The sequence below is a fragment of the Ursus maritimus genome, unplaced genomic scaffold, assembly GCF_017311325.1.
Source record: "Ursus maritimus isolate PB19 unplaced genomic scaffold, ASM1731132v1 scaffold_29, whole genome shotgun sequence".
NCBI lineage: Eukaryota > Metazoa > Chordata > Mammalia > Carnivora > Ursidae > Ursus > Ursus maritimus.
In genome coordinates, this window is record NW_024425452.1 from 3,016,683 (window position 1) to 3,030,292 (window position 13,610).

General features: G+C 41.6%; 3 protein-coding genes across 6 annotated transcripts in view; 1 reads left to right on the plus strand and 2 right to left on the minus strand.

Annotated features, from left to right (window-relative positions):
* The window catches only part of XPO5 (exportin 5), a 44,342-nt gene extending 33,786 nt beyond the window's left edge, over positions 1-10,556 (minus strand). Inside the window, 8 exon segments of the mRNA XM_040643526.1 lie at positions 1,551-1,627; positions 2,255-2,440; positions 2,820-2,846; positions 6,314-6,496; positions 6,635-6,772; positions 7,716-7,788; positions 8,711-8,832; positions 10,262-10,556. Of these exon segments, the coding sequence (XP_040499460.1) occupies positions 1,551-1,627; positions 2,255-2,440; positions 2,820-2,846; positions 6,314-6,496; positions 6,635-6,772; positions 7,716-7,788; positions 8,711-8,832; positions 10,262-10,366 (911 nt within the window). The 5' untranslated portion in view covers positions 10,367-10,556.
* A 148-nt stretch (positions 10,557-10,704) lies between these two features.
* Positions 10,705-13,610, plus strand: part of POLH (DNA polymerase eta) — a 37,229-nt gene continuing 34,323 nt past the window's right edge. Inside the window, exons 1-2 of one of the 4 annotated variants that reach the window (XM_008691873.2) lie at positions 10,705-10,945; positions 11,187-11,277. The gene's annotated coding sequence lies outside the window, so the exon portion shown is untranslated. Of the gene's footprint in view, positions 10,946-10,977; positions 11,085-11,186; positions 11,304-13,610 lie in introns of those variants that run through there. The other 3 variants (XM_008691870.2, XM_040643518.1, XM_008691872.2) reach the window with 3 other exon arrangements.
* Positions 12,632-13,610, minus strand: part of GTPBP2 (GTP binding protein 2) — a 45,783-nt gene continuing 44,804 nt past the window's right edge. The window contains exon 12 of the mRNA XM_040643522.1: positions 12,632-13,347. Coding sequence (XP_040499456.1) covers positions 13,342-13,347 — 6 coding nt within the window. The 3' untranslated portion in view covers positions 12,632-13,341. The remainder of the gene's footprint in view (positions 13,348-13,610) is intronic.

The following is a 13,610-nucleotide window of genomic DNA, read 5'->3' on the forward strand; positions in this document are numbered from 1 at the left end:
TCTCCCTCTGCCCCTGCCCCACTCCTCCCGCCACCCCACCCGTGCTCTCTCTGCCCTTCCCTCTGTGTGCAGGTGCGTGAGCGCCCACGTGCATGCACTCTCTCTCTCTCATAAAAATAAATAAAATCTTAAAAAACAATTATAACTTACTTGGTGGCAAAACCTGACCTGAAATGATACAGGACTATTCATGCTAGTAAGACTCAATAATAACTATCGTGGACAGCAGCCACGTTAGCTGCGTTCCCGAGACAGCTGAGTATAATGTAAGAAGCATGGCCTCAGGGTAAGCAAGACCTCGGCTCTAGTGATGCTGAGGGCCAATACGGCATTATGGTTTCTAGTGCAGGCTCTCGAGTCTGACTGCCTGGGTTCGAATCATTGCTTTATTAATCAGTACCAGTAAGTAACACGAACGGAGATGGGACACCTCACTGTGAAAGTCACAGTTTCTACGGAACTAAGAAATGGGCCTAGGGAACAGTTAACTACGGTGGCCACCCAAAAGACATGTTATGAATTTAATTAAAAGGATCCCTTAAAAACAAAGCTAGTCTCCAGAGAAAAGAAAGCCATCATAAAAGCTGTGTTGGAATGGACACCAAGAGACTTTAAGTAATACATGTGTGTCTCATCTCATCTTTTTCATTTGTCCCCGGGACTAGGGACCAAGAGAAGAGTATTAAAAAAAAAAAAAAAAAAAAAAAAAGTTCAAGGTGCCCACAAATTTTTTTTTTTTTTTTTTAAAGATTTCATTTATTTATTCGACAGAGATAGAGACAGCCAGCGAGAGAGGGAACACAGCAGGGGGAGTGGGAGAGGAAGAAGCAGGCTCATAGCAGAGGAGCCTGATGCGGGGCTTGATCCCAGAACGCCGGGATCACGCCCTGAGCCGAAGGCAGACGCTTAACCGCTGTGCCACCCAGGCGCCCCTGAACCGTCTTTGTAGTACAGTTCTACCTGCCTTCCTGGTAAGAAACACGTATCAGGAAATGCTCAAATATTTTCCAAAGCAATTAAAAATGGAAGTAAGTGGAAGCCAGTATTTTAGGACACAGAATGTGTCTGCAGGTCCCACGCATACATTTCTCATCGAACACACTGCTCCTCTCCTGCTGCCTCCTAGAGCCTCAGCACTCCAGGCATTGATTACTTTGAGCAGGAGAAGAAGGAGCAGCATCTGGAGTCCTGCCGTCAAGGCAGGCCCTGGAGCAGACTCTGGTCCAGAACATCAGAGCATTCTCAGGTCAAGGCACCAGCACTACTAGGAGGCTTAGCGAATCACCAGAAGCAGACAGAATCAAGGAGATGAGCTGTCTGGGAAGAATGGGGAAAACTGTGAAAGTGACTGGGTATAGAGTCAACGGCCACAACTTCTCTCCAGGTTAGGTCTTTAAAAAAGTTAGAAAGTTCCTTTAAAATTGCCAGACTTTCAAATTAAAAACACTGTCAATTGACTGCCAACATTCAGATAAGAACTTCAGATATATTGGTATAAACTACAGAAATGACAACGAAATTAGAAAACACAGAGAAAAGTAGAGACTCACTGTGCAGCAGAGAGTATATAATGCATGGCAACATCCCCAAACAAGACCATCAGGGGCTTCCGGTCTTCCAACTTGCCCTAGAACCAATTTTAGGGAAACACAGGTAACACAAACTCTGTTATTAAAAGCCTCCAAGTATTAACACATCTTCTATACCTATATAATCAAATATATTGACTTCATAATTTCTCACAGTCCCAGGGCTAACTAAATCCTGCAAAAAAGGCCGATTCTTTAAAATCAATACTGGGTTTCTATTTCTTGTATTTTTAAATGTGTTGGGCAATAATGCTGATAGGAAAACAGAGTAAATTACATCTAAAGATAACAGTCCTACGGAGAAAAGAGCCCCAGTCCCATTTGTCAGCCCAGGCCCATATGAAGCCAGTGCAGCCGCCACCTAAGATTCACGGAGTTTTAAGTTTCAGTATTACTTTCATCGTTTCCTCAGTGTGAAGTGCCAAGATTCATAGTGGTTTCAAGAATAAGGTAGCCCGACAAATCTCTGAATATGCTGCCAATGGAACCCTACAATATCGGCAAACTACTGTCCAAAGGGGTTGGAGGCAGATATTTAAATTGGTGTCATGTAAAAATAAATCCCAAACTTTCCAAATGTCTTTCTGCCACAACGTACGATCGGACACACATACACACCCCACAGGGACTCTGAGGATCGAAGTCAGTTTGAAGTGCTAACTTACTTTTCTGCTGACTGCAATGAGAAGACATTCAGCGGCTCCCAACTGAAGTTCCTGTTCGTTCAGAAGCAGGCAGAGCATCTCTAAGAGCTTACAGTTTTCAGCAGTGATATGACTCATGGACACCCAGTCAATGTAGCCTGCTAGAGTATTCAGTGCCGCGACTCCGACTCGACAGTTTGCTTGGGCCTGTGTAAAAAGAAATAATTTTTAATCGTTAAGTCCTCACTAACAAAGAGGCTGTGGTTATACTTGAGCTCCTTCTATTCTCTAATTCTAAAAAGAAAACGATTTAAAAAAAAAAAAAAAGTCCTCATGTAACAGCCAGACAGGGAACTCAAAGGTCTTCTCTTGACGCACAACCACTTGTGAGACAACAGCATCTCAATGTCAGTAAGATCATACTGGCACGTGCCTGATAAACCGGAAATACGGTAATTCTAACTCCCTTCTACCATTGCTCGGTGATCACCTACACCAAGGCTGACGTCACCCTCCACTAGGCGTATCCCTCTCTGTACCTGAAAGCCTCAAAGCAGTCTCCTTCCAACTCCACAAGAGCTCTTACCTTTGACTCCTGAGAATTATCTGTCTTCTGAAAGAAAAGAAGTATAAGGATCCAATGTTTTTAATGAGCAAAAGGCTATGTAATAACTTTCCACCCACTTAATAAAGTCCCTTGAATAACGATTTTAAATCTAGACTCAACTTCTAACCTCGGAAAAGACACAACTGCATTAAGAACATTTAGCTGCTATTTCCCCTAAAGACAGGTTATTTTAATTTTAGCAATATGACAGAAAGTTAAGATCTAAAGAGCTTACCCAAATTTGTTACAACATTAAGCCCACAAAGACCGTTTCAAAGCAGACCATTTAGAAAGAAATACAACAGATGAATAAATAAGGTTCCACACTGCTAGGGATCAAAGAAATATAATTCAAAACAAAGTATGAGCATTTTTTCATGTGAAAATAAAGACAAGTTATAACTAGCAAAAGAATATTGCAATGATGTAATATAAATGGAAAAAGTGAGACAAAGTTAAATGAATATAATTTATGACCATGTATGTATGGAAAGAACTACAGGAAAATCACGCACACAAAAATATCACACGCTACGTAGACAAAAATAATGTCCATTCAGTAAATGTAAATTATAACTGATTTCTACCCTTATACTTCAAATTCCATAATTACACAATGCTTATTAATTTACATGTGCAAAATTAGTATTTCCCCAAAAAACTTCTGAAATTAAAATTAAGAATAACTCCTGAAGACAGGTGACCCAGAGAAACAGAAGCAGGAATAACAACTTTTGAAGTACCTGAAAACTCACTGCCATTAGGACTATGAAGGATTTGTTCTACAAATGTACTTAAACTTGAAATTTAATTTAAAAAATACATTTGTTAATAACAGACAAGTGTTCGCTTTCATCATCGGCGATGGAATCGAGGTGTTAATGAGCAGAGAGGAGTAGAACCCTCTCACACCAGCATCTACCGACGCTGCCCAAGAAGGAAAAGGAACCCAAGTGACAAGAGACAAGACCAGTCTCTCCTCTCCAACAATTTTTCACTCCCACTCCAATTCTCTACGCCCCCTGGGCCAGTGCAGGGCCCGGGTCACTGGACAGGGACAGGGAGCCTACTCATCCTATCATTGTTTACCATTAAACCTACTCGTCAGCCGGGAAGGTGAAGGGATGGAAGGAGAGAGGGTAAAGGGAAGGGAGAAGGGAGCTGAGATGGAAAGAGAGAAGGGAAGAAAGGAGAGAAAGGATGGAAGAAGGGATGCAACTTATCAAGCAAAACTTGTTCCACATACACAAGACAGCTCTCGGTGTGCTCTGGTCTTGGGCACAAGAGGTAGTCTGCTTTAACGGACGAAGGGAACTGAAACTGAAGCTGAAGAAAAACACCACGGCGGATGTGTTTCTAATGTCTCAGACCAGCACTCGTCACCCCTGCTCGGGCATGCTGGCTAGGCTGCTAGGGCATCTAAGGAGTCCTAATTTGTTCCCCTTCTCCTACAGATCAAATATCCTAAGTGAAAAGGAAAATACCTCCTTCACCCTCAGTACACATAAGTTTTTAAGTGCAAATATTTTCCTGACATTTTCTTTTAAAAAATCTTGGGGAGATATTTTGGGGGGAAATAGGCCACTCTAGTATAAAGAATGGGACTTGAATTCCACCACAACCATTTATTAGGGGATCTTCAATAATTATTCTCTGGACCTTGGTTTCTACATCTGTAAAACGGAGACTACACTTTCTGACTCTTAGGGTTGAGGATTAAGTAATACATAAAGCACAAACAAATATATGGCATATATTAGGAATGTACCGTGAGTTCCTCCCCACCCCAGCACCTCACATTACCTTCCCGTCATTTGTGTTAGTATCTAGCGCTTCTCTAAAAATTGCCAGGGGTGTAAAAAATAACTAATTAAAATTAATACTATTTTGTGAAATAAGCACATACTATTTTGTGAAATAAGAATTCTAGATCAGGGTTGTTTTTTTTTTTCTTTTTTTTTTAGGTGGGGGTAAGAGGGTCAGAGGGATAGGGAGAGAGAGAATCTTAAACAGGTTCCACGCTCAGTGAGGAGCCCAACGTGGCACTCAGTCTCTTAACCCTGAGATCACGACCTGAGCTGAAATCAAGAGGTGGACAGCTTAACTGACGGAGCCACCCAGGCATCCTTAGATCAGGGTTTTTCAACCTCAATATTATTGGCATTTGGGGTTGGATAATTCTTTATTGTGGAGGGACAATTCTGTGTTATAGAATGTTTAGCAGTATGCCTGGCCTCTACCCACTAGATGCCAGCAGCAACCCCCTAGCTTGATAACACGCGGGGCAAAACTGTCCCTTGCTGAGAACCACTGTACTACATTAACTTCGACATGGCTTTCTTCTAAAGGCTCTCTGTTAAAGATGACAATGGTTGGAAAGACGGTATCTGGCTTGCCCCCTTCTGCAGAATACCTCGCCAGGAAGAATCAAATACAGGTATTTCCCACTTTTTCAAGTTTGTGTTATGAAACTTTGATCTTTCACAAGACCCACATTAGTACCTGTTTTCTCTAACTGAAAGAAATCTGAAGAGGATCTTCTGCTTTTAAGGAAAGGCAAAAAGCAAAAATAGCTTTCAGTGCTTGTTTTACAAGCAAGAACTTAGAGGCATCAGTAAGTTCCTTTCCCAGGAACTACACTCGGCAGCTCAGCATCAAGCAGCCACAGTTTGAACTGTGTCTGTGAGCATCTGTGCTTTATCTTGATTTATTCTGTGTATCTGTTAGCAAGATGTGTCCCTAAGGTGTCAGAAAAGCTAAGGAGAGGTTATTTTTTGGGTGTGGGAACGCTCAAAAATTATTCCATATAAACTAATGGTAATTTCTTCTTCATTCTATGCCATTTGGGCTTATAAAAGATTTTGTGGGAATGCTCTTCTTTCAGGTAGCAGGGGAAAACTGCACCAAGAATCATGTGGTCAAAATGAATAAAACCTGGCAATTTCCTGCAAGAGGGAAAAATTTTTTAAAAATTTAACAGAGATGCTACCCTGACCTACTGGAAATCCGGGCATTAAATACTTAAATATTAAGAATCTACCATTTTTATACTGTTTTAAGAATTTTCTTACTATAAAGATTATTTTTAATTTTTTAAAAAGATTTATTTGCGAGAGAGAGAGCGTGCGCGCGCACACACACAGAGGGAGAGGGAGAAGCGGACTCCCTGCTGAGCAGGGAGCCCAACCAACGTGGGGCTTGATCCCAGAACCCTGGGATCATGACCTGAGCCAAAGGAAGACGCTTAACTGACTGAGCCACCCTGGCGCCCCAGGATTATTTTTTTAACATGGGCACTCACTAACCTGAGTTCCTTAGAAAATTAGTTCCATTTCTTCCTGTCAACTGTTTCTCTTTTGCTGATAAAATGGTGTTCTTTTGCTGAACTAGACACCTAATTCCTTGCTGATAGATTATGTTAACTTTAAAAAACAAACAACAAAACCACTTTTAGGAGGTGGGGTAGCCCTTACCGCTTGTCGGTACTTGTTTACATTTTCTTGAAGCGTGTTAAGTAGAAAACTGAAGATCTTTTCCATGTTCTGGGTTAATGTTTGCTGGATATCCCTTCTTCTTTGAGGGGGTAGTGTCTGAAAGGTCACTACATCCTCTGCCAGTCGTAAAAGGATAAACATCACTAATTCTGTCTGTGTTTCCTGTATCAACAGAAACAAGCTAATTAAACTGAAACCTCTTTTTCCCCATAGGTATGCCCAAAAGCTTTCTGTTGACAAAATAAATTCCAGAACAACTCCCCCCCCAATAAACTGAACTGATATAGTTGTATTTCATACCCCTTGTTTGGAAAGGGTATCCAGTTCTATTAGCATATCAGGCCAGTGCTGTGGCCACTCCCGCTTGATCATTTCTACTACAATTCGAGACAAAACATCTTTAATATGGTTTTCCTCTTCCAAAATATCCAGTGTTCCCTGAAAAAGAGTAAGAGATAGTAAGAGGTTTGCAAGACTGAATTTAAAAAACCTAAAAAACCCAAAACCCCTGTGCTGTGAAAGTGTACAGAACTCCTCAGCAGGCTTGCTTTTAAACTAAACAGAGTAAGCAAACCTGCTCTCCAGGGGTGACTCACTTGTCCTGCATTCCCACTAGCATTTTCCTCACTTAAAGCCTAAGTAAGGGTTGCATCAGCTAACAAAAGTGACTGTGGCACAGAGCAAGGAAGACATCGTTTTCCTTTACAAACTCAAGAGACTCTCATATTGACTGTTTCATTTTGTAAGAGCGCCAAAGTAAAAGAGTACAGAAATGAGGAGGACAATAAGAAGCTGATAAACTGAGAGAGTTAGAAGAAGCAACTAAATATTTTACCGATAGTTCTAGCATTGTAAGACACAAAAAAACTATTCATCGGACTTTGTTCCTCTGGAGTTTGATATTGAGATTAATGAATTAGGACTTCCATCAAGTTTCCCAAGAACTAGCAAAATACAAATTCTAAGTTGATTAATAATTTTGAAGGGAATTTTTTTCTACTAAAGGCACTCAACTTTGGAGAGGAAAAGGTGGGAATTCAACTTTTCATGCTATTTGTAAAAAAGAAGAAAAAAGGCTGTGGATTTTAAGCATGTTTAAAGTTATATCCTAATTCCTGATACTAATTCATCAAGCAAATTTTGTATTGTTAAAATCATACAGTAATTCAATTTGGAATAAAAGGAAACACACAACAAAGTGCAATCTAATTTAGATCTAAGAATCTTGTTCATTTGCTGAAAATGTTTCATCTTCTCTGCCCTGTTGAGCATGCTGTTTTGACCTCTGTAGAACTAGGGAATTTTTACATAAATGCTAAAGAAGTCGCTCTTAGTCTAATCTACCCTTGAAACCCAAGTCTTCCAACCAATCATTCCTTACATTTGCAATCAGCTCCATGACACTGTTCTTCAGATAGACCTTCTCCAATCGAGACATGCTGTTCCACCGAAACCTGGCCACCAAAATGTGTAAGGTCAAGAGAACCACATTAGAAGTCTTCATAAGAGACTAGCTTTGATTCTGTGTTATATTATGCTAGTGATTTCACCAAGAAATTATACTTTTGATTTTGTACCCTTCAAAGAATGGACAAGAACACTCTATATTCAACTAAAATGCTAGCAACAGAAAAATTCTTGGGAAAAAGTCCTACATAGGAAGTGGTCCACTAATTGAAATTCACACAGAATTTGTGCACAGATTAGCTTTTCCCGTTGATTTTACTGATAGGCCAAAAGCAAATATACACCTGGGACAACCGCAACAAATGCAGTTGCTTCTCAGAAAATAAAATGGTGATACCACTAACTCCTCTTTTTTTTTTTTTTTTTTTTTGTGCTGGCTTATGAATAACACAATCCCACAAAAACTATGGCTAAGTCTTAAAAGCTGATTCTTCTGATAGACACTGGGGGTAGGAGACTCAAGTTAGGAAGGGTTTTCAGTTTTTCTTGTAGAGTCCTGCTTCGGATTTGCCATTCAGAGAAAGAACACACTCAAACTTTAAAAAAGAATTAAAAGCACAATGCCTAATCAGAGATTTAATTACCTATACGCTGTATTATTGTAAAAGATTTTGAGATCAGCTGGCATTTAGTAGCAGCTCAATAAATACTGACTGAACCACTATCAGCTAATATATGTAGAATGCTTAGTATGTACCATGTATTTTACATGGATGAAGAAACTGAAGAAGAGAAAGGTTAAATCTTTAATAAGAGTGCTCTCAAGGCTGTGGTAATCTCTTGGGGATCATTCCTTTCTTCTTGGCGACCGTTCTTTTCTACTCGCCTAAAGATTATCTCTATGAGTTATATAAGAAATAAGATTTGCTCTCTCACAGACTTCAGTGGTACTGTCCAAAAGCTCCTTACTTGACAACGTGTTCCAGGATCTGAAGGCCAAAATGTCTGACGATGGCAATTTGTGTCTTCTCAGCCAACCTCAAGCCACAGGGGACACAGATAGGGCACTTTTCTTTAAACTCTTCACAAAACTGAAATAAAAAAAGTATTTTCCTTAGGCAAGAGAGAGTGCGGATTAAAAAAAAATTTTTTTTTTAAACTTCAACTTAAGAAACTCCAACCTGAGCTATATTTTTAAACAGCAAAATCTAAATCAATAGTACATGAGCAAAGAACTGATAAACATTTCTTTCACTTTGATAGTTATAAATTTTCCATGCTATGGCCAAATAATGTTGAAAAAAGTCTGACCTAAATGAGTAAAAAATTATTTGTTAGAGATATACCCCTGAAGTATATAGGGATGAAATGACAATTTCGAGGATTCGCTTTAAAAAAAAGTTAGGCGGGGGGAAGGAATAAAGGAAATGTGGCAAAATCTTTATAACTCCTGAATTTAGGTGAGGGGTATATACAAGATCACTGTAGTATTATTCTTTACTTTTGTGTATATTTTTAATATTTCATAGCAAAAAACCAAACTAATAGAACTCAACTGTTTCTCATTCCAAATCCTGTGACAACACCTATGTTTTTAAAAATAAAATTTTCTCAAATGATGTTCACTCTACTTTATAAAGTTACATCATTTAAAACCTACACAGCACTTAACTGAAATTAATAAAAACTTCTAAAAAATATATGCACAAGTGTTTTTCCTAATGATCGTCTCTCACATCCCACACGCATAGTTCGATGTGGGAATAAGTTCCCACTTTATTAGCATCCCAATTTGTATTAGCATTCCCAAACTGCAACAGGAGAGTCAGACCCGGGAGCTGAGCATCCGGACTCAAGAAAACTACTTTCAGGAAACCAAAGTGCCCTTGTTAAAATGCAAAGTAAGTGGTAGAAGTTCATCTTCGCGAAAAATAGCCTGAGAATAGAACACAGTAAAAGAACATGGGGGCAGGGTTGTGAGAATTAGCCCAGAAATAACCCAAGACACAGAAGAGGATTAGTGAGAGGTGTAAGAATGTAAATAAAGTGGCACTAGGGGGCTGGAGCTCGACTAGGACGGTTCAGGAGGGTGCAAGGAAACCTTTAATGCAGGGGAGACAGTCAAGAATGTAGTTGGTATTGGGAACGTGATGGGCACGTGCGCCACGGAAAGGCTAGGGGATGTAGGGCTTGGGGTAATAAAATAGAAGCATCCGGCTGTGGTGCGGGCAGGACTGAACAGAAGTGGGGAGAGGAGAGGGCAGTGGGAAGTCGTAGTGAAATGAGAAGCAGCAAGGAACCGGAGGGTCCCGAGAGAAGGGCAGGCGCGGCTAGTAGAGAAAGCCGGGAGTGAGAAGAGGCGCGGAGGGCGGGGAGGGGAAAGGCTAAGGCCCCCCGGGGTTGTGGTAGGAGGTCCAAGGGCCTCGTGGGCGGGAAACCAGCGGGGCTCTGAGCGGCGGGGGGACCGCTGGGGTTGGGGGAGGGTCTTGGGGCAGGCCCGGGGAGCCAGACCCCGTCTACCTTGAGGGCTTCCAGCCGGTAGCGCTGGGTGGAGCTGGGGTCCATCATGACCGTCACCGCTTTCACCAGCTGCTCACACAACGCGTTCACTTGATCCATCGCCATGGCTAGTGCCACGCGCCGCAAACGCGGACCACGGCCGTCCCGGGAGCACGAGCTACCGACCGCTCTCTTCGCGGGACCACACGCCCGTACCGGGCCGCGGCGGACTGGGGGGTGGGGAGCGGGAGGAGGAGCGTGAGCTGCAGAAGCACCAGCCTGGAAGGAGCGGGGGTTGCGCACGCGCCCGACTCGCCACTGCGCACGCGCCCGCGGAAGTGGCGGCCCCGGTGTGACGGTTGCTTCTCAGGGGGCGGAGCGGAGGACGGAAGGGCAGCAGTGCGCAGGCGCGTCAACGGCTTTTTTGCTGCGCGCGCTGTCTAATCTCTGTTCCGACTGCTGGCTACTGAACGCTCGTACTCTGCCTAGCTCCGCGGGGCAGTGCGCGGCTTCCCCGGCAAGGGTCGTTTGTGACTTGTGATCCGTTTCTCCGTCGTCACGGGGAATAAATCTGTCGAAGCCGACTGGTCCTCTTCCGGAAAGGGGGCAGATATTCAGGACCCCTTCATTTTCCTTCCAGTGGACAGCGAGCCCGGCATCTTTGGCGTCCGTGGTTGGCAGTTTTTCCAGGTGCTTGCCACATTGGTAAGAGAATTTAGAACCGTTCGGTATCGCTGTTTTCAGACTTTTCATGTTGTCTTGGCTCTTGGTTTTATGCTAGAGCAGTGGCTGGTGGTGACGTTGGACCGAAATTCGGTGAAACAAACGCATTGTCCACTGAAACGTAAGGCCCCGGTATGGTCCCCTAAGAGGAATTTTCTTGTGGGAAAACGGTATATTTGCTAGCTCTTAAACCTCCCTCTTCACTTGTGCTTATTTTCCTTAGATGTGTTATCGCCTGAACGGCACCAATATTTGATATTTGAAGATGAATAATTGCAATTATTGATGGCTTGTGCAGTTTGGATCATTTGAAGGTCTGCATTGAAGGCTTCAAACGAATGTAATCCTTATTCGGGAAGGGGGGTTTTTAGCAGCGAATGTGTTTCATTTTTCCATCTTTACAAAGGTCTTGCTTTCTCCAGCATGATACTAAATTGAACACTTCAGCAGCTTCATTATCTGTTGAAATTTGCATATTGGGTTTTGTGTTTGTTTACTCAGTAAAATATTTGCTGGACTTAAATCACTGCTTCCTATTCAAACTCCATTTCTGCTATTTGTATCTAGCATGGTACTTCCCTGGTGTGTGTGTGTGTGTGTGTGTGTGTGTGTATGTAAGAAAATTGTTTACTATTTTTATTCTGGCATTATCTGTTCCAGTGCAACACAAAAACCACTTCCTTTCAAGTAAGGTGATTTCTGACATGTTACGGTTTTAACAAATGTTTAAAGTTATACATTCTTCCAGTTTTCAGTGAGTGGAATTTATAAGGAATTAATGCCTTGATTACTCAGGTTTTTTAATTCATTGTTTTCTTTCCACTAATCTTCTGTCATTGTTAGTTGCATGCCACTTTTCTCAAGGTGATGTTAATTGTTGATGCTTTTTTTTTTTTAAATACACTCCGGTGCTTACTCAGCTGTATAACCTGTGTTTCTCATATTTAAATCTTGAATTATTGGTGTTTCCATAAGTATCTTATTTACTTTAGGTCAGTTGTTTCCAATCTCTGCTACGTATTAGAACTGCCTGGAGAGCTTTTAAAAAATCACAATATACAGGTCACACCCTGTTTTGTGCTATCTTGAGCTATTAATAATAATGCTTTAAAATAATAAATTTAAGTAAGATAACATTTAAGTAACATTGATATTTGGCTTCTACCACCAGACATCCTAATTTAATTGGTATGGGTGTGTTTTGTGCTATCTCAGCCTAGCGATGGTAATGCTATGGTTAGAAATGTTTGGGGGCACTCACCTGGGCTCCAGTGAGCTTCCCACAGACATCTCCTGTTTCCAAACCAGTGTTCTTAGTATGATTGCAGGACACCCTTTAGCAGTGACCCTCAGGAAACTTTGAAAGAAAAAAAAAGTTTATTCCATACAAGCCCTAGAGCTCAGAAGACACACCAGTTGGGCACACAGCAAAGTTAGAGAGGGAGCAAACTAGCACAGGCCTGGGGTTCTGCTTTTATTGGGATTGAGGGTGGCAATCAAGAGTTTCATGGGTGAATTTAAAAAATAAGGGCAGGAGGGGCATTTGGGTGGCTCAGTCAATTAAATGTCGCCTTTGACTCAGGTCATGATCTCGGGATCCTGGGATTGAGCCCCAAGGTGGGGAGGGGGGACTCCCTGATCAGTGGGGAGTCTTCTTCTCCCTCTCTCTCTGCCCCCCACCCTGGCTTGTCCTCTCAATCAAATAAAATCTTAAAAAACAAAACAAAACGGGAATTTAAAGTACAGGAAGAGAGAAAAAGGAAAACAAAAAACCAAGCACCCAAAAATGGCCAGTTATTGAAATCAACCAAGAACTCTAAAACAAGGGAGTCTCAGTTGGGGGAGGTGGCCTGGCACTTTATCTAATAGTCATTTGGCTGGCTATGTGTTTATTCGAGATAGTCATCTTTGAAGTGGATGCCTCAGCAGTCCAAGTGTAAATCAGACATCTTCATTATGAAAAGGGGGGGGGTGGGGAGAACAACTGTCAGGGTTTACATAACAATCTACCCTGTGATGCCAGAGTCAATGATGAGGACATTAGCTGCCTGGATAGCTGGTATGTTAAAAGTCAGGGTTAAATAATTATATAGGCCATAGTTTGAAATCCAGTCTCTATTCGTTGTCCCAAACTTGAAAGGGTATAGCCATGAAAACAGGTCAGTGATCCTATTTGGCTAGCCCTGAAAATCTGTTCAAGGATTTGGTTGATATTGTGAAATATTTTAACATCTTCAGCCATATGGTATAAGTAGATTTGAGCCTGTCTTGAGTTGTTAGATTGTTTTATATTCAGTGGAACCAGTTTCTTAGTCCTGAGAATAATTAAAGGGTTGTGTCTCATTTCAGAAGGTGGTCATGCAGGTGGGGTCCCCAAGTTAAGCCTGTTTAAAAAAAAAAAAAAAAAACAGTAAATTTAAAGATCTTATTGGCTTTTTTCAATGGTTATGAATTGGGCAGTGTCCCATCTAACAAAAAGAAACTCCTGAGAGCTATACAAAAATGAAAGACTTTTATAGGCAGAAGGCAGCATGATAAAGTTACTGTCAAAAGAGTGGATTTGTTTCAAGCAAGGCCATCTTCCTTTGGGGAAAGAACACTAGTGCTGACCAGGAAATTCCAGACTGACAGGGTAAGATTACCTACT